Raw genomic sequence first — 21,775 nt, 5'->3', positions numbered from 1 at the left:
CCAGGGCAGAGGAGTGGTAAGAGCAGTATGATAGGGGTTAAGTGACTTGCCCAAGGTCAAATAGCTAGGTGTTTGAGGCCAGATTTGAACCTAGGAACTCTTGTCTCCAGGTCTGGCTCTCTATCCACTGACTCATTTAGCTGCCCTAAAAGCAGACAATTTCAGAGTTGGAAGGGATTCTCAAGGCCATCTAGTTCAACCAGCACCTGACCAAGAATCCGCTCTCCAATATAACCAACAAATGGCCTAGAGACTTTCAGTGTGTGAGAATTCGCTCGCTCCTAAAGTAGTCCATCCACTTTGAGAAGGCTCCAATTGTTAAGATGTTTCTCCTGATATCAAGCCTAAATTTTCTACTTTACACCCCCCTACTCGATGCTCCTGATTCTGCTCTCTAGGGCCAAATGGAACAAATTTAGCGCTCTCTTGAATATAACTCTTCAAATATTTAAACACAACCAATTTTGCCTAGACCCTGAGACTAACTTTTCCCCTGCTAAACAACCCTCTATCCTGCTAAACTATCTCCAACCAGTCCTCACACGCAAAGAACCTTGAGTTCTAGTAGCCTTCCTCTGAAGGGTCTCCAGATTATAAAAGTACTTCTTAAAATGGGACATATCTAGAAATGAATATAATTCTCTGTATGTGTTCTGATCAGTCCCATCTCTTTTATCCTGTACATTATAGCTGTTGAAGCAACCTAAAATTGCATTAGCTTTCTGTATTGACCTGTATTAAGAGCTTGCAATTCACTAAAACACCTGTGATTTTTTTTTTACAAATTGCNAGCTTTCTGTATTGACCTGTATTAAGAGCTTGCAATTCACTAAAACACCTGTGATTTTTTTTTTTACAAATTGCAATATAACCATACTCCTCTTATCTTGTACTTGAGAAACTGATTTTTTGAAGCAAAGTACAACATTCTTCTATTTATTAAATAAATTATTATTTAAATTTATCATTTTTAATTTTATTACTTAAATTTTATCATTACTATTTTTATTAACAATACATGTATTATTATATTATTGTTTTATATACTATAATTACAAATATGAAAAATAAATGTATTGAATCAATGTTTATTTTTATTATAAAATAAAATTTATTATTGCTATAATAAACATATTTATTTTAATTAATTATATGTAAATTATTATATATGTAAATATATCTAAAATATAGTATATAGATCTAAATAAAATATTAATATAATAAAATAATATTTAATTAATATAATGATTTACTAAATATACTAAATTTCCTCTTACTCGATTTGAACCCTTCCATCATGAAGTTAAAAGTTCTGTACAGACATGATTTAATGAAGTCCTACAAACCACCAGCTTTTGGAAGGAAATGTTTACTAAAAATTAAAATCTGGCAGAGCAAGCAAAATCATCTTGAAAAAGATCAGAACATGAGTTCAGTAACGTCAATTTCAGTCCTTTGCACCAGTTCACACAGTTTCTAAGAGTGCTGTGTAATTATTATGAAGAATAGATTCCAGGACATATTTTTGCTGAGTGTTACCAGCATGCTGTTAACTCAGGCATCTCAGAGCTCAAAGAGTAACTAGGTTCCTTCTTTAGGTGATGGGCCAAGCTATTAAATTTGTTCTTAAATCCCTCATAAATAAAAGCTCTCTAAATTCCTGTGACACTTTCCTGGATTTCCTCACCATTCATCTACTCTATGTGTTTTCTAACTTTTAATTATATTGGTACAGAATCTGATAGGGTTTAACCTTGACATGGTTAGATTAAAAAAAAAAAAGAAATTGCCAGAAAAGGTCTTTTTGTATTCTACTTAATCTCTTGAGGTGTTACGCTATGGCAAGAGCCAACAAGATATGGAGTCTCTCTTGCTGACTTTATGGTAATGATAAGAGAAAACTCCCCATTATCTCATTTGGTATTTTCAAGGCACCTTAATGAATCTGAGCCTCAGAGTAACAGTGAGGAAGCAAGAAAAAGTATTGGACCTGGACTAGGAGTTGGGCCACTCACATTTCAAATCCCAAGTCTCCCTAAGGCTCAGTTTCCTCATTTCCTCATTTGCAAAATGGGGGTAACAGTATTCTCAGTACCTACATTTATAGGGTTGTGAGGCTCAAATGATATAATCTATTTAAAACTCCTTAAGTACCTTAAAGTGCTAAATAAATGTTGCTTATTATTATTAATGTTAACCATCTGCCCAAACTATACCCATCTCACAGCAAAGATGTAGTACTGATGCTTGCTAAAGGGAGTGAGCATTTATATGGTAACTGTTAAGTGCCTTTTACATTATCTCCTTTGATTTTCACAACTCTTTGGGGCAGGTTCTGTTATTCTACTCATGTTACAGTAGAAGCAACTGAAGCAGACAGAGATTAAGTGACTTGTCATGGGATCAGACAGATAGTGAGGGTCTGAGGCTGAATTTTAACTTAACTCTTCCTAATTCCAGGACCAGAGTTCCATACACTGTTCAACCTACCTGCTAAAGGTTATTCTCTAAGGGCCAAGTGACTAGCCAGCAGCTTCAATTTAAACTCACTCGATATTTAGGTTGAATATACAAAATGTCCATCAGGCAAGTGGCAGCTAGGTGGTGTGGTAGATTGAGAAAGACCTGGAACCAGGAAGACCTGAATTCTTATCTTCCTTTAGGTACTTACTTACTAGTTGTGTGACTGGAAAAATCATTTAACCTTTGTGTGTCTTAATCCATTGAAGAAGAAAATGGCAAACCATTCCAGGATCTTTGCCAAGAAAAACTCTTAGATGGTATGGTCCACAAGGTCATGAAGAGCCAAACATAACTGAATGAATAACAACAACTTTTAAATTATTCCAAAAATGTAATTAGGCAGGGACTAATGATCTGGTTTGTGAATTATCCAGACTGCTTACTTTTCCTCTTGCTTCTGCTGCCCATTTTTTGTCTTTACCTTGATGTTTTTATTTTGTCACTTTCTTTAAAAAGTGGATAGGTAATGTAAATAAAAAGAGAAACTAGAATCAATTACTTTTCCTACTTGTTTGCAATTCTTGATAAAGATTTTGTGAGTAGGGAAAAGAAAGTTTGGGCATCAGCTATGGGTTTTTAATTATCAATTCATCACTAAGTGATCAATTGAATTGGCTGTTCCAACAGCAAAGCCCAGTGGTAATGGTCCAGAGCTTCTTTTCCCACCTGTGAGAAGTTTAAATATTAACTAGCCAATTATTCCCTAGGAGAATTTCCTCCCTGACTTAGTATCAATCAATAACAGTCCCTGAGGTCCAGGCTCCCCATTCCCTTCCCCCAATGCTTGGTCCTGCTAGACCCAGAGAAGAACCCTGTAAAAAAATCATCTGATTTTACTGATTTAGGGCTATGGAGTATCCCATTCCCTATGGGGCCTATGGGAGGCTCAAGTCCACCCAAAGGAATCTGACCAGTTTCCACAATCTTCCCTGATCGTCTTTAATTTTGTGGCTATCTTCCCTTAATAAAGTTGGCTTGTTATCTTACTGTGAGCTCTGTATCTCCTAACAGAAGACTCTGGTATGCCAAAACTTCTGAAGTCTATGTTAAGACTTGTAAATATGACACTATTTTGTGCAAATCTGGGCATCCCCTTTAAGTGATTTCATACTCATGAAACTGAATTAATAGATTTCTTCATGATTTTCATCAATTGAACTAACCTGGGAGCCTTAATAAATGTCCCCACAAGAATTATGTTCCAAAGAATACATATCCTGGGACTGGAGAGCATAATTCTCTTTCCTAACATGTAATGTTGCAAAGACCTCAAGCATGCTGGAGTCTCCACCAAGTTATACATTACCTCCAGTGTAGGGCTTCCAGTTATAATATTTTCCCCGGAAAGGCATATTGTCAAAATCTGCACACTGCTTTTCTCGGAAATCTCGGGATCCTGAAGGGCATGGCTGAAATGAAACAAAAAAAATTCCATAAATTCAAAGTTGTCCAGAAACGAATCAACAGCTTGATGGTCTTAATTGCCATCAGGTTAGCTCACTACTTTTCCTTATGCTATTAATCCTGACCTTCAACACTATTGTTTTGCAATCAGTATTCAGAATGACGTGTTTGTTTTTCAGTCTTAGGTCAGTATGAAGTTATGGAAGTAATTTTAAACAAAGTTAAGTGTTACAACAGTTTTTGTACAACCTGACACTCAGATACAGGTCACAATCCACTTTGCAATCAATCCATCAGGTATCTCCTTATAAACACACGTAAAAACCAGCTGAAGAAATTAAACACAAACTCTTTTTTTTAGGCACACGGTTCTAGGCACAGCTGCTACAGATATTTTCTGTGAGGAATTTAAGGGATCAAAAGGCAGGTTTGCAACTTGACATTCAGCACTATTAATTGTGGTTTCAAGAACTACCATTGTAGCTGTTTACTGGCTATCCCTGACAAAAACCATATTTTAAGGCTTGGAGTGACACTGAGTGAAATATTTGACTTCAAATCTAAACACATTCAAATGTAAAGAATTTGGGTACATGAAGAATTATATTAAACTTATTAGCATCATCAAAGGAAAAAAAATACTGAGTGGCTCTCAAATGTATGTGCGATGGGTACACAAAAAAGGAAAGACAAGGGTTGCTTCTGGATGCTATTCTTCTGTGTAACATAACAAGAAAGAAAAAACATTGCCTATCTATCCATATTTCAATTCCATACAACATGGCTACTGTGACAAGAATCTGGATCTGGAGTCAGAGGGCTTGGGTTCAAAATCCCAACTTTGCTACTTACTAAGTGTAATCTTGGGCAAGTGACTGAACTCATCTGGTCCTCAATTTTCATATCTGTAAAATCTGAAGATTCATAAGACCAGTGATATCAAACTTAAATAGAAATAGTGGCCACTAAACTCTACATAGGATATTGGCTTAGAAAACCGCATAAAAACATGTATTATTGTATTTTTAATTCATTTCTTTAAATATTTCCAATCATATCTTAATCTGGTTCAGGAGTGTTGCAGGCTACCACATGTTTGACACATCTATATGACCTTTAAAGTTCCTTCCGTCTTTTAATCTATGATTCTATGATTCTCCAAATGCACTTCTAATTCAGAAGTCAAAGTGTAACATCTTGCAGTAACTGAACTGTGTGACCTAATTTGACTTACCATTTCTTGTTCTATAGCTACCATACTTAAAATATTAAGTTATAAGCTTTTGAAATACTGATTAAGAAAACAGTTTTCATGAGTTGAGAGCCATGCTTGGAGATGGAAGGTCCTGGGTTCAAATTTGCCTTCACACATTTCATACCTGTATGAACTTGGGCAAGTCACTTAACCCCTTACCCAGTCACTTACACTTGCCCAGCCCTTACCACTATTCTGCCTTGGAACCAATACACAGCATTGAATCTAAGATAGAATTTAAGAGTTTAAAAATATATATATATATATATACACATATTTAGACACAAATATACACATATACTTATATATTATATATTTATAGATATTTATACATATGTATATTCCTCTCAAAAATGAATGGAATATGTCATCAGACTAAAGTTTCTAATTGCAAATAGATGCTGAGCACATTACAGGCAACCAACAAATCACTGTGAAGGTTATTTTACTACCCACCTATATCTCCTGAATTTCTACATTTTCTTATTTTGTGACACTTGCTAAAGTAGATCCATTGAAAAAAAGACCATTTTATACCAAGTGAAATTTTAAAAAATTATTTATCACCACATGGAAATAGTTGCATCCCCATAATAATATTCTTCTTTTAGCAGTTCAGATTCTTACTATATCAAGCCTAAAACTTCAGGATTTGAGAATGGTGGCATCCATTCTAGTCTCTTTTGGGAGCCCCAAACTGTAGAATACTTTTAGGAATACTGAGTTATGGCGCCAATAATTCTATTTGTCAAATTACCCTTCTCACTTCCAATTAACAAGAAACTAAAATAGCCATGCAGCCCAGATGATGTGGGGCATCATGCTAGAAGGCCCAGGATCTTTTGCTCCATTGCCTACTACGCTCTGGCATCACGATATAACATTGATAATGTTTTCCTTTAATGGGATTTTGTTTTTCAAGCTACTCCACTGCATGCTTTTGAAAAGATAATTCATTTGAAGTTTCCTATGTCTTTTTGGCCACAAGTTTTTAGTTCTTAACAACTTCACTTAACAATCAATAGGCATTAAGCCACCACCCATTATATTTATGCTGCCCTGGGTATGATGGGGTTATGGTTCTTGCAGTGTACTTGGAACAACAGGTTGTACAATGAAAGTGGATGAAAGAAATAGAGAAAATCTCAGGATATCCCACACAGAGTATAGTTATACAGGGAAAAACAAGTTAAAGAAAATACTGGGATGAGGTAGTGCTAGTCAGGAAAACTTCTTAGAGGAAACAGGTCTGGAGCTGAGTGTTAAAGGAATATTAAGAACTGGATTAAAGAAGAGGAAAAAGTTTATCATAAAGAATCTGAACAAGGTAGCAGCTGGGTGGCATAGTGGGTAGAGTGTCAAGCTTGGAGATGGAAGGTCCAGGGTTCAAATCTAACATTTCCTAGCTATGTGACCCTGGGCAAGTCACTTAACTCCCATTGCCCAGCCTTACTGCTCTTCTGCTTTGGAATAGATACTTAGTATGAGTCCAAGATAGAAGGAAGGGTTTAATAAACAAAAGAATCCAAACAAAAGCATAAAGACAAGAGAGTACAGTTATAAGATAACTTTTTGGTCTCAGGATCTCTTGACATTCTTTAAAACTATTGAGGATCCCAAAGAGCTTATGTTTATGTGGATTAAATCTGTGAACATTTATCATATTGGAAATTAAAATGTATTAATATTATTATAAAAATTTTAGTCTTTGAAAAATCCTGAAAAAGATCTCAGAGAGTATTAGGGATCCTCAAACAACACTTTGAGAACCATTGGTATAGAAAATGACCATTATGATTGCGGTAGAGGGAGTAGTGAAAGGAGATAAAATTTGTTGAGTAATATAAGAACTGATTAACAGACTGAAAATAAAACATTTTTTATTGTGTGTTTTAAAAGGTCCTATTTTAAGTATTTGAGTAACAATATATGTATAACTTAGTGAAATTGCTTGTCAACTCTGGGAGGAGGGAGGGAAGAGCAGAGGAGACAACAAGAGCCATGTAACCATGGGAAATTTTTTAAATTTTAATTTAATTTTAAAAATAAAGGACTGGAATTGATATATAATCTGGAAAAAATAAAATTCATTTTAAAAAAGTAAAAGGGCCTATTTTAAAAGTCTCAACTAAAATCTCAGCTTCTACATGAAGTCTTCCTTAACTCTTCTTAATTCTAGTGTCTTCCCTCCTTTAATTATTTTGATTTGTATTTATTTGTTCACATGTTGTCTTCCCCATCAGACTGTAAAGTCTTTGAGGGAAGGGACTGTCTTTTTTATCTTTTTTGTATCCCTAACACTTAGCACAGTACCTGGCATATGGTAGGTGCTTAATAAATGTTTATTGATTGATTGACTAAAGAAAAAGATGATTGAAGATTACCTTGACAGGCTAGAACAATGGCCTGGAACTAAGATGAAATTTAATTGCAATTCATGTAAAGTAATATACTCAGGTTTGAAAAATCTAAAGAAAATCTATAAGAAAGATGTCTAGCCAGTAGTTCCTCTACAAAGAACCTAGAGGTCTTAGTAAACCACAAATTCAATAAAAGTTAAAAGTATGAAGTGGTAACCAAATAAGCTAATGCAACCTTAGCTGTATTATTGGAGTCATAAAAAGGAAGCAATAAATTGATCCTTCCCCTGATCACACAACATGTGACTGAATCATGTTAACTTTTAAGAAGAACATAGACTTAAAGTAGGGGGGAGCCTACTTACAATTAGTACATATTATTGATTTTTAAAGATTTTGACAGTTTGAGACAATGTGCTGAAATTATTATGATGAAAGACTCTATGTCTCCTCTGGCAGAAAGACTAGATGACAATTTACTTGATGATTCTGTAATGTAAACTCTTGTTCTGGAAAGTCTTGGATGAGATGTCCTTGAAGGTTCTTTCCAGTTCACAGAGTATGATTTTTAAGTATCTATAGCAAAAACACTAAGTTAAGGATATTTCTAGCAAGTAGGTCACTTAGATACCATTTTGTAACAAAAACTATGGGCATCATTTTTCAAGTGTCTGCCCCTTTTCTACAATAATTATATAGAAGATAACCCTCACAAGTAGGCAGAGTGGACAACTATCCATACAGCATGATTTTAGAAGTACAAAAATACCTTCTTCACTAGCTTATTAATGTCTTAAATTCCAACACAACAAATCCATTCCTTTGTCTTAAAGTTCTATTTTCTGTTAAAATACAGATACCTCTAAGACAGTGTTCTTAACCTAAGGCTTATGAACTTGTATTTTAAAAAGTAAATATTTTAATAACTGTAATTTATTATAATTGGTCCCTTTAACAATCCTTTGCATTTTATTTTATACATTTAAAAACATTATTCTGGGCCAAAATGGATGCTTTTCACCAGACTCTTCAAAGGGTCCATGCTACAAAAAAAGGTTCTGCCATGGAAGATAACACCTACAATCTAACCCCATCTTGACTACTAATAGAGTTCTATCTCCTTGGCAAGGGATTTCATCTCTCTAGCTAGATCTATAATTATTTGCAAAATAAGGCAGCTGGGCTTTGATCAGTATTTCCCAAATTGTGTGACGTAGAACCTTGGTGTTCTATCAAATGTGAATAAAGATTCTATGAGGAAAAAAATACTACAGTTAATGAAGATGCAGATGGTTCTTAAGAATTTTAAGTGACCATCGGATCAGCATAAACTGATACGATTTTTTTCCAGTGAAAATGACATTAAAAAGATTTTATCTTCTGCTTTGTTATAGTAACCTAAAGAGCAAGGAGTCTTTTCTTGCCTTCTGGAATGAATGAATGAATGAATGAAAAAAGATTTTAAAAAATCACTCACAATGTTCAAAACAATGGGCTAAGCCATAGGGATAAAACAGAAAATCAAAACAGTCTGTTTTCAAGATATTCACATTCTAATAAGTAAGACCATATCTAACTATCTATCTATATGTGTGTGTATACATTTATACATACATATACAGCAGAGATTGTCTTGATTTTTTATTTGTATCTTCAGCATTTATCAAAACAGTGTTTTGAACAATGTAAGTGCTTTTTAAAAATGGTTTTCATTCATTCATCCATACCCTCTGAGTTTTATGAGTAGTATGAAGAAATGATTATTACTAGTAGACATTTGTGATCGAGTTTGGGAGTGAAGAGGAGGAAGAGGAATTCTAGTCTAGTACTGCAGATAATGGATAGATTATATATGTATATATATGTAAATATATATAATATTATATTATGCCACTATAACATAGAGATTATATGTAACCATAGATGTAGAGATGGTTAATGCAACTCCCCCTTCCATAAAAGTAAGAAAGAGAATTATGAAGCCCAGAGATGCTGAGTGACTTGTCCACAGTTACACAGGTAGCAAATGACAGAGATGGAATTTAAACCTAGATCTGCCAATCCAAATCTGGCACCCTTTCTACTATTTCACACTGCCCTGCAAATATTCCTGAAGCCTAGGAAAGGATGTTCAGTGACAGAGTTGCCACTCTGGAGGAAGAGGAAGAAATGGTTAACTGGATAGACATAGCTCCTGGAAGTTCATCCCTAAATAAAAATAAACAAACAAATAAACCTAAAACCCAAAACTAGGAGTAGCACAAGTGCTCTGGGGAGGCAGTGAGAAAGCAGCCAGTTAAGGCTAAGTAAATCTGATAATGGACATGGAGTCGAAGCAGTCCAGACTCCTAGATTCAAAATTGAACAGTCTTTTTTTTTTTAGCCATCTAAGCTCGTATCAGATATTTATAGGTCAGACAGGAAAGGATCTTTGAGAAAGATTCCTTGGGCTTTGTTCAGGAACTATCTATAAATTTTGTGTATTTTTGGTACCTTTTTCCCTTAATCTTTTTAAAGTCTTTAAAACCTCTTTCTGTTCTTATTCTGCAAAGATAAAAGGGAAGATGGTGAGACAATCAGGTACAGGGCAGTGAGACCGAATGACGAGATAGAGAACACTGGATTTGGAATAATGAGACTGCTTTCAAATCCTGGTTCTGCCATTTCCCATGTGTGACTTTGAGTAAAGTACTTAACTTTCTGAGCCTCAGTTTTCCCATCTGTAAGATGGGGAAAGAGGATGACTAGGACTAGGTAGCTTTTAAGGTACTTAACCAACTCTAAAATCTCTGATCCTAGTGCAAATTTAAGGGTTAAAAACTGCTTCTCAAGTGCTAGTAGGGGGTGCTATCCAGCCAGCATTATATAAATTACAGGGTAATTAAATGGGGAAAATAGTAACCCTTAGAACCCACCTAGCCTAAAAGATTTAAGAATTTTGAACAGTCCCATAGCTCTGGTCTTGGAGGAGCTCATTGCTTCATAGGCAAACACTGCCCATTTCTGAGATGTGGAAAACAAAAGAGAACTCATAGGACTTTAAATGGTTTCCAACAACTCAATTAGTTCTCTTTATTCTAAGACCCACAATAGGAACTTAAATGTTGATTAACTAACAAAGATATTAGATCCATTGGTCCAACATATATGAGTATACCAAAGAACACACCTTTTTCTTTTGTAATAACTTAAGGATCCTGTTCTTTTGCTAAAGTTGTGTATCTGATCTTTTTTTGTAAGCCTGCCTACATGAATTACCCACTCTTACCCAAATATTTAGGTCATCTGTGGAGTTGTGAGACCTTCATATCTATCACCCACTGGTGGGGTTAAGTCACATTCTTAAGTAGACAAATAAACTGCAGTGTACCTGTCTATCGGGTAGCTAGACAGCAGTGGATAGCATGCCAGGTAGAGAGTCAGGAAGACTTTTCTTCCTGAGTTCAAATCCAGCCTTGGACACTATGTGACCCTAGGCAAGTCACTTAACCCTCTTTGCCTTAGTTTCCTCATCTGTAAAATGAGCTGGAGAAGGAAATGGCAAATCACTTCAGTATCTCTGCAAAGAAAATCCCATATGGGTTCCCAAAAGGCTGGCACAACTGAAAAATGACGTACCTGTCAGTCTTAACCTGTGCTGGCTTACTTGTGCAGTGCCTAGCAAGGATTCTGAAAATTCTTCTAAGAGTCCCTTTTCCCTGGGTGGTTAACTCCTACTTTTGGGGAGTCTTGCATCCATTTATTTGGTGGCATTTTGAAACTCAAAAGTCTTTAGACTTAAGTTATTCTATTTTCAGTCAATATGTTCAACTGAACAACATAAATAAAAGACTTCTAACTCAAAAAGCAATTCTGATCATTTCTGTTCTCTCTCTACCACCCTTTTGTTTCCAGAATCCATTAGCTAATGTTCAATTCTCCACAGCTCAATATTTCCATTAGCAGATGCCTTCTCAATTAGACAGTCATGTTGCTTCATACCCAAGTTCAGTTCTGAGTCCCTTTGATGAGACAGAAGCTTAGTAGGAGCTGTCTATGCTGGTTCCAAAGAATGAAAGCGCTCAGAGGAAAAAGCAAGAAAAGTATTAGCTCATCTCTTAAAGAAAACTTAAGCAGAATGCATTTTTTTTGTTTTGTTTATGAATAGTAGTGACTTTGAGGAGTAATGCTTTTTAAAATCACTTAGGGATAATGAATGCTGACACTATGCAGAAACCCTAACAGAAAACAGTGGGCATAAGCAACAAATTTTTCATATAAACCCTGACAGGTTTGCAGCCTCTTAATACCTACATTAATCAAACATGCCTCTCCCTCTAAAAACTGACCAGCAATAAGGTCTCTCATAAATCCTCAAAGCTGCAAGGCTCAGCATCTTTTACTTCTTTCAGGGCTTATCCACACACTAGTTGCACAGAAATGAAAATAAATGTCATGGCATTCATTCCATCATTACCACTTTTTTCATTTCTGGGATGATTTGTATTCATATAGATCAGTCCATTCTTCTACCACCCCAGTGTTAATATTTGACTCTTCTATTATCTTCAATTGTCTTAGAATTTTTGGAAGCATTTCCCTATCATATAATTTTAACCTTTTCCAAGGCAGCTAGGTCACTCAGTGGAAAAAGCACTGTCTCTCTAGGCAAGAAGTTATTAAATCATGACTGTCTGCCTGTTCGTGATGCCATTTGGAGTTTTCTTTACAGATTTGAACTCCGGTCTTCTTGGTTCTCTTTCCACTGTACCACTTAACTATATCTAGCCAAGAAGACCGGAGTTCAAATGTAACCTCATATACTAATTCTCTGGCCTTGGGCAAGTCACTCAACCACCATCTGCCTCAACTGAAAAATGGGGATCATAATAAAAACTACCACTTGGGGTTGTCAGGATCAGATGAAATAATATTTTAAAGTGCTTAGCTTAGTACCTGGCACATAGTAGTCACTAATTAAAAACTTATTCCTTTCCCCTTTGTTTTAATGCTAATACCTTCCCTGTGTTGATGAACTCTAGTTTATCCTGCATATATTTTGTTTGTGTATATTGTTATTTATTTGCATGCTTGATCTGCCATTAAAACACAAATATTTTGAATTCAGGGATGATTCTTTGCCCAGTGCTTAGCACAGTACAGACACATAGGGGAAGGGATCATAGGAGAATTTTTCTAGGGGCAAAAATAACTATTAACTTTCAAATTTCAACTACCACAAACATCATAATTGCATTTTCAGGAAGTTGTCCTACATAAAGATGCAAAATAGAGCAATAGGAACAAAATACTGGGCTGAGTTTCTAGCCCTGAGTTCTGGGACAGGACTTCTAAAAGTCCTAAGAATAGGAAATAAATGCAAAGAGGGGTGTAATGAGTGAATGAGAAGAATGTATTAGCATATCTCTTTTTCTTCTCTTTCTTCCTGCCTGGGAGTGATATGAGATTAAATTGGAGAGGCTGGGGCAGACCTGGGGAAATGATTTTAATTGAATGAAAGTTGAGTTTTTCAGGGTTCCAAACCAGTCCAGGTAACTTAATTTAGGCAACAAGAAAGCTTCAGTAGTGATCTTTAGCAATTTTTACTAGCAAATATAAGTCAGAATTGTAAAATAAGCCACTTGTAACTATCCAGTCATCCTTCCTAAGCCCAACTTTTCATACTCTAGAAGAAAATTAGTTCATTTAGATCAGTAACCATCACTGATTTTCTTTTTTATTATTATTTTTAACCCTAATCTTCCATCTTAGAATCAATACTATGTACTGGTTCTAAGGCAAAAGAGTGGTCAGGGCCAGGCAATGGGGGTTAAGTGACTTGCCCAGGGTCACACAGCTAGGAAGTATCTGAGGTCAGATTTGAACCAGGATGTCTTGTCTTGAGAGGACCTAGCTGCAGCCCCCTTTTTTAAAATCTTTACCTTCTGTATTAGTATTGTGACAATTAAAATATTCAAGAGGCTGGTTTTTGGGGAAGAATATCAGTTTATTGATTAATCCAGCACATAACCTATAAATTAATAGGCCAGGGATCCTCTCAATGATCAAAGACTAGGAAGTTCCTTTACCCAGATCTATAAATACAGTTTGGGATTTCATAATTCAGTCTTTCTCTTGGTTAGTCCCAAGATATCTCTAATTGGCAAATAGCTAATGAGGAAGTGGACTTAGAGACCTCATCTTCTACCTCATTACTTCATCCTGGGGAAGATGGGTCTTTGCTTAAATAAAGAAGTCACCTTCTGTGGCTGATCTAGTTCAAATGGGTCAACATTCAACAGGGTTGATCAGTTCTGCCTTTAATCCTTTCAAGGTCTTATCAAAGACAAAAAAATGCCAGACCAATTTGATAACTTGAGGGGGACGGGCACTGAAAATTATCCTAAGTTTGGGATTAAGCTGTTTCAGCCTGACCATAGGAGGCTAAGGGGAAAATGATTTCACATAAAAATATTACTAGTAAATAATACAATTCAATATTAATTGTCTTCATTATTAATTCTTAGACAGAAAAGTGGCAAGGGCTTTGGGGTTAAATGACTTGCCCAGGGTCACACAACTGAGTATTCATTTTCTTTTTGCCTTTGTATGATTGTTGCCTTATAGCTGCTTAAGTGCTTATGGAATTGAAGCCATTTCACAGGTTGTCATCCAAAGTCTTCCCCCCTCCACTAAGACCTACCTGCTTTCATTCCAAAAGCTTACTACCCTTATTTTAAGACCAATCAACATTTCCAGTCCTTGTGTAATTCAAATTAAATGCTGAATTACAGTAATGGAATTTTAAATTGTGAAAGTGGTTTTACCCACTTTGGTAATTTACATCTAAATAAAACTAGTTAGTAAAGGAGGAATGCTATTGAGAAAATGAATAAAAAGAGTTGCTTACAAATAATGTTGGTGGATGAAAACCCTAATATTACCATTTGGCTTTATAAGACAGATTCTGGAAACTACCAGTGGGGAGCTTCCTGTTGATTCCCTGGCAAAAGCCTAGAATAAATTATTAATTAGTTGCTCTGTGAACACTCAGAAAAAGAAAGCAATGACCATTAAGAGTCTGTGTGGGTTTACTTGGGTCAAATTATTTTCTTTTTTAAAAAAAGTATTAAAGTATTATATCAAGAGAATGACATAAATATAACATATTTGAAAGTCAATGAAAAATATGACAAAGTCTCTCATGTCAGTCTTCTATACCCAAAGAAGAAACATGGGTCAGATTTTGGCACAGTTAAAAGGATTTATAACAGGTTAAACAATCATACCCAAAAATGTTGATTATGCATCGATCTTACTGAAACAGAAATAGAGCAAACAGCTCATATGAAGTCATAGTCCCTGTGTACTCTGCAGTGATCAGATCAGTGTTGTATTTAGTTCTCAGCTATAGTTTAGAGCAGTGATTCCCAAAGTGGGCGCTACTGCCCCCTGGTGGGTGCTACAGCAATGCAGGGAGGTGGTGATGGCCACAGGTGCATTTATCTTTCCTATTAATTGCTATTAAAATTAAAAAAAAATTAATTTCCAGGGGGCTAAGTAATGTTTTTTTCTGGAAAGGAGGCAGTAGGCCAAAAAAGTTTGGGAACCACTGGTTTAGAGGAACATTGACATCTTGGGCTATGTTAAGAAGATGGCAAATAGGCTAGGGAAAAGTCCGAGAACTATATTTTATGAGAGATAGGTAACAAACTATGGATTTTTAACCTGGAGAAGAAAAATATTAGGGGGAGGACAAGCTACAAATAGCTTGGACATGGAGGCAAGAATGCCTGAGTTCAAATCCTGCCTTAGACTCTCAGTAGGTTGCAATATGACCATGGGCAAGTGATTTAACTTCTCTTGACCTGTTTCCTAATCTATAAAATGTACATAATAATATACCTAAGTTCACTGAGTGGTTGTGAGTACCAAATGAGATAACAGATATAAAACACTTTGAAAACCTTAAAACACTAAATAAATGCTGGCTGTTATTACTGGTGTTATTATTGAATAATGTTGTTATCTCGTCCTTTCAGTCATATCTGACTCTTTGTGAGCCCACTTGAAGTTTTCTTGGCAAAGATACTGGAGTGGTTGGCTTATTTCCTTCTCCAGATCATTTTACAGATGAGGAAACTGAGGCAAACAGAAGGTAATTGACTTGCCCAAGGTCAAACAGCTAATATGTGTCTGAGGCTGGATTTGAACTCAGGCAGAAGAGTCTTCTCAACTCCAGGTCTTACACTCTATTCACTGCACCCATTATTAAATAGCTATACTCAGAGACCTGTAGGACTGCCACGTAAAACAGAGATTTGTTTGTTTGTCTCCATAAGGCAAGGTTAGGACTAATGGGTGAGAATTATAAGAAATCAGATTTCTGCTCTTTATAAGGAAGAACATTTTAACAAGATCTGTCCTCAAATGGAATAAGTTATCTACTGAAACAGAGAGCTTCCTTTCATTTTACATATTTAAGGAAAAGCTCCATGACCCAGGGTTAAGGATGCTATGGCATGGATTCCTGAACTGAGTGGGAGATTGAACTATATGCTTCAAAGTTCCTTCCAACTCTAAGACTGCATAATCCCCAAAATATTTAGGATTGAATAATGCAAAGAAGTAAAGAATGCAACAGGAAAGCTACAGGAGAAATCATAATAGATTAAGATCCATGTATCACTTCATTTGAACCTGTATCCCACGCATCTGAATGAGGCTACGAAGTTGGGGACTCTCCAGAAGACCTACAAAAGAATGCTTATGCTGGGGCTCTTGTCCATGCCTAGAACTCACTCTCCTTTCTCCTTTTCTCCCATTGACTGATACCTTCTGAAATCCTCCCCATCTTCCAAAGCCCAGTCCAAATGTCATCTCTGCCAAAAAAAAAGCCTTCCCTCATCCCCTTAGTTGGAAGGGATCTTTCCTTCCTAGGACCCAACACAGCACTTTATGTCTGTTTTACTTTATTAAATTCTATTCTTTATCATATTCAAGGCACTATCCTAGGCCCATGAGGACTCTTCTAGCTCTAAATCTATGATTCTATGCGTTTATAATTGAATGGAGGAGACATGCTTAATTAACGATTGCCAAGTGAATGTCAAAGTCAGGAAACCAAGCAGAAAGGCAAGAAGTAATCCCATTTTGGTAGAGCAGACTTTAAAGCCCTACATAAATGTTAGCTATTATTATTTTAATGTTTAGGCTCTCCTCAAGCCCTCTTCCAGTTAATACTTGATGGCAGGGCCAAAGCTGTCTTCTTTACCCATTACACCAGTGGTGTCATGCTCCTCCCCACCCAACTGGAGAGATCACACCTAGTCATCATCCTTCTATATAAGGTCATGACTTGGCATATTAAGATCTGGCATAGTAAAGCCTGCTGCTTTGCCTAATTAAGCCTGGAATAAAGAGGTCCGAGATACTTCTAATGGAGGGGGGAAATAATGGCATGGATGGAAATGGATTATGAGATCTGGAGAGGGACTGAAATAAGAACTAACAATCTAAGACTATCAGAAATAAACTTTTTAGAACAGTGGCAGCATTTTCTAGACTATTTCATAGCTCACAGATCACTTAGGACACATATGAGAGAGGCAGAATGGGCCTCAGAAGTTTCAAAGGACAGCTCATCATGTGACCCTCAAGAAAGAATCCTTGCAATACACACCGACAATCTGATATTAGCTCATTCTGGGCATAGGTTGGAAAATTAATCCGAGACCATTTGAATTTCTCCTTTGTATTTACTCTCTATTTAATTCTCATGAAAAGCTGTGGGATCACAAACGACTGAGCCCAGAAATGCCTAATGGACAGTCTGATAGCTCTTGGCTGTCAAGTTAATTATGACCAGTTGGAAAGATTTCTCTCAGATCTTATTTACAGGGCTATTAAAGAGGATTTGTGTAGCTTTAAAGTATGCAAAACTTGCAGAGAGAAGAGAGGCCCTTCCAAACAGAGAAGCTATGAAATTTCTTAAATCAGGGTAGCCTACACTTTCCATTCAATAAATATTAATTACCTACTATGTACAAGGCATGCTGCTAGGATTAGTCCAGTTTAGAAAAACAGAAATCATCTTCTTTGTATTAATCTATAACTTAAAACAAATTCACCTAACAGATTATAGATAAAAAATATACACATTATTGATAAAAAGTACAAAAACTATACTTATCCATTGAGTTATTTTTTCAGATCACTATAGGGAATGTCCAAGCTAACAAAATGAATGCAATCAATATTTTTATTATGAGTCCAGGATTAAACTATTCCTGGTTATAGAGATAAGAATAAAATGACTATCAAGCCCAAAGTGAATAGCAAAACATTTTTCAAAATATCCTTTTATTTTCTGAACTATAGCTGACTCAAGATACCGTATTAGAAACTATGATATGATACATATGTGATGATAAAACTATGATAAATGATAAAAATGATAGGTAAGCAACACATTACACAAGTTCTGTGCTAGTAAACTTAACCTAAAATTTACAGCCTACTACCTCGTTATACCCCAATATCAGGCTTCTTCCCCATCAAAATTAATTTGTATTTCTTTTTCCATATAAAACTCGCCCTTCTCTTGTCTCACCATTCCCTCTAATTTAAGTGTCCTACACAAATATCCCTGCCAATCCATTCTTCATCTTTTTCAAAACAAGGTTTAAAATTAACTTCTGGAATGTATCCACAATTGACCCTGTTTGACTTTGCTCACTTTTCTCTTAGGCGAATGTATGATTGTTCAGTCATTTTCAGTTGTGTCTGGCTCTTTGGGACCCCATTTGGAGTTTTCTTGGCAACAATACTGAAGTAGTTTATCATTTCCTTCTCCTTACAGGTGAGAAATTGAGGCAAAAAAAGGATTAAATGAGTGACTTGCCCAATGTCAAGGGGCTAGGAAGTGTCTGGGGTAAGATTTGAACTCATGAAGATGAGATTTCCTGGTTCCAAGCTCAGTGTTCTATCCTTTATGATACCTAGCTACCCTTTCTAACTATTAAAGAGACCCCAAAACAGAATGGGCTGGCTGGATCAGTAGTGAGCTTCCCATCACCTCTACTTGGTCAAGAATGGGAAAAGGGTATTCCTGCTATGCTTTGATCACTTCTGTGGGTCCTTTCATTTCTGAAATTCTCTGAGTCTGACACTTATGTATTGAATTTGCACAGAACTAATTTGCATCTGTTGATACTTGTAAATGTGCTCTTTAGTTGCTTCCACAGCTTGGGTATTCTGTCAACTCAACTAAATTATAAACTCCTTCAGGGCAGGGATTGGTGTCTTATTTCTTTCCTATCCCCTAGCACCTAATATGGTGCTCTGCATATAATGGGAACTTAATAAATGCTGTTGACTCACTGACTGGTCCTATGCTCCATGTTGACATCATTTACCAGCACTCTTCTGACTCAAAAAAGCAGTCTTAAAAGGCCAGTACATTCAGGAAGACCAAATGTGACTTTTAATGTCAAACTTGGGAGTGGGAGGTGGAAGGGGTGGTGAGATCAGGAACTTTTTTTAAAAAGTGAGTGGAGAGTTTCCTCATAGAACTAAAGTACACACCTAACCTACTCCCCCAGAGGGTAACTGCATGTCCTGTTTTAAAAGCTTTTTGCAAGACCTACAATGCTGGGTGGAAAATTCTCCATTTCCTAAATTTGATGGATGGCAGTATCTTGCATTTTCTTTGGTGGAGAATGAGAATCATCCTCTGTATACTTAACCTCTAATCTCCCCTGCAATGGAATGTACATTCCTTTGAGGCCCTTTGGATTTTGTCTTTGTATCCTCAGAGCTTATAGCACCTTAGGGGGTGGATAGAGAGCTAAGTCTGGAATCAGGGAGACCCGAGTTCAAATTTGAACTCAGACATTTAATAGTTGTATGATCCTTGGCAAGTCATTTAACTCTCTGTGCCTCAGTTTGTTCATTTGTAAAAATAGCCAGAGGGAAAAATAGCAAACCACTCCAACATCTTTACCAAAAAAACCTAACGTAACTCTCAGACAGGCCGAGGAGGCAGAAGACTGAAAAAAACAAAATAGTAGGTTACTACTATTATTGTTGTTACAATAGAGTTTAAGCCCCTGAATTTGGAGTCAGATAAGCCTGAGTGAGTATATATAACTCAAGAGACTTAACTTCTCTCTACCTCAGTTTCCTCATCTGTAAAATGAAAGTAATTATAACACCTACTTCCCATAGTTGTGATGAGGATTGAAGCTAGAGAATATTCGTAAAGCACTCAGAGGAATGGAGTTTGGATACCTGTGAGGCCAGGGGGGGGGGGAAGACTGGGATTCCAGGTCATGGAGGGCAGGGTTTCTGGCTCAGAGGCAGGCAGGGTTCCTCAGGTTGTGGTCCTGAGTACCCTGGGCTGAATGCTCAGATCACAGGCTGGGTGGGGTGGGGCTTTTGGGTCTGGGAAAACCTATCCAGAACAGACTAACTGGAGGCCTGAGACTTCTAGCTGACATCACCTTTCCTGGAGCAAGCCAACCAATTGCTCACATGAAATACCCAAGTAAGTCTGAGCTCTGTCCCTCCATACCCTACTAGCATCCTGCCCTTTCCATGGGGCTCTATTCTCCCCATTTGACTTCTTAGTCTGCCTTTTGACTAGGAAGTGAAGGGAAAGGCATGTCTGAGATTTTTCTCTCTTCCTTGCTCAGCCTGAAGACCAAGATGTGGCCCAAGCAGGGAGCCTGGAACCAGAAGGAATGGCCCCTGGATCCCAAAGACCCCCATTGCTAGGGTCACTGATACTTAAGGATGAAGGCTAAAGCTCTTCATCATGGGCTTCACCCAGGAAGAGTGGTGCTTCTTAGACAATTATCAGAAAGTGCTTTACAAGGAAGTCTTGCAAGAAAACTCTGAGAACCTGCTCTCCCTAGGAATTCCAGTTTTCAGAAAAAAAAAAGTGATTCCCCTATTTTAAGGGAAGAGAAGCATCAAAGATCCTGAATCCAAAAGGTCTGTCTAGCTAAGATCCATCTGCCTTCTTCCCTTGGAGCTGTGATCACCACCCTCCAGAAGTCTGTTTTGTGTGCAGGTCTCAGAGTCGTTGAAATGGAGTGGCAAGACAAAATGACTGGTGATGACCCAACAATGCAGTGGATTACCTTTGATGTCTTTGATGCTTCCTCAAGCTCTAAATGTTCTACAGTTTATGCTTCAGTTGCCATCATTGCCATTGAAACAAACTGTTCTCATCTGCCCATTCCACCAGGGAAAGTATTCACTTATGCTTTGGTTAGACATTCCCCCTAACTCACCATCAACCTGGGTGATCCCTTCTGCCAAAACGGTTTTAAAGTACAGCTGTAGCAAATTCTTGGAACCACAGATGAGAGAGTTGGAAGAAAGGTGGACATCCAAGTCCCTGAAAGGGTTTTGGCATACCCTCACACCAGAGGTGATAGTCCTTCATGAACATCCCATGTACTCCATGTCACTACCTACTCAATAAATTTTAGGGGTTCCCTATACTCAGGGTTGAATACAAAATCCTCTGGTTGCTAAAGACCTTCATCATCTTCCCTTCTACCTTTCTGTTCTCTTTTAACTTTAATCTCCCCACACCTGTATGATAATCCAGTGGTTTAGGGCTCCTTCCCATTCCTTAAACAGGATCCTCCATGTCTGGATTCCATGTTTTCCCCAGCTGCCACTAGTGCCTTCTCTACTAGATTGTGAACATTCTGAAATCAGGGTTTGTCCCTTGCCTTACTTTGTATCTATGGTACACACTAAGTACTTAATAAATTGTTCATTCGAAGAGGGGGGAAGCACTATGTAAACTTTAATGTGCTGTATTTAGCTATTATTGAATGCTTGGAGATGAATTGATTTGAAGATCATCATTGTCAAAGCTATTCTTTTCACTTCTAGCTATGTAATTGTCTTCCTTTACAAATCCTTTTTCCTAAGCCTTGTAGTTTCTTGGAGAGTTTTGCCTCTAAGCTCTAAATCTATGAGCCTTCTATTTGCCTCTTCATTTGTTGATCCCCAAAGCATAAAAGTAAATGCTGTACTCTAATAGGGGGTCATTTAGGAGCTAACTGTTCACCGTTTCTTTATGGCAGCCACATTTGTGTAAAATCTCAGAGGCATGCCTTTCCCTTTACTTCCTAATCAGGAGGCAGGCTAAGCATTTATAGAATCAGACTTAAAAAACATAGCTCATACATATTTCTAAAACCATACCCATTCTCTAACTGGAATAGGTTGA

At 36.9% G+C, this 21,775-nt stretch overlaps 1 protein-coding gene across 1 annotated transcript in view; it reads right to left on the bottom strand.

Annotated features, from left to right (window-relative positions):
• Nucleotides 1–21,775, bottom strand: part of ADAMTS6 (ADAM metallopeptidase with thrombospondin type 1 motif 6) — a 346,468-nt gene that overhangs the window by 74,078 nt on the left and 250,615 nt on the right. The window contains exon 15 of the mRNA XM_044663590.1: nucleotides 3,830–3,932. Within this exon, the coding sequence (XP_044519525.1) occupies nucleotides 3,830–3,932 (103 nt within the window). The remainder of the gene's footprint in view (nucleotides 1–3,829; nucleotides 3,933–21,775) is intronic.

Source organism: Gracilinanus agilis, chromosome 1 (assembly GCF_016433145.1).
Source record: "Gracilinanus agilis isolate LMUSP501 chromosome 1, AgileGrace, whole genome shotgun sequence".
Classification (NCBI taxonomy): Eukaryota; Metazoa; Chordata; class Mammalia; order Didelphimorphia; family Didelphidae; genus Gracilinanus; species Gracilinanus agilis.
The sequence above is the reverse complement of the archived record's forward strand: the minus strand, read 5'-3'. Positions and strand labels throughout refer to the sequence as shown.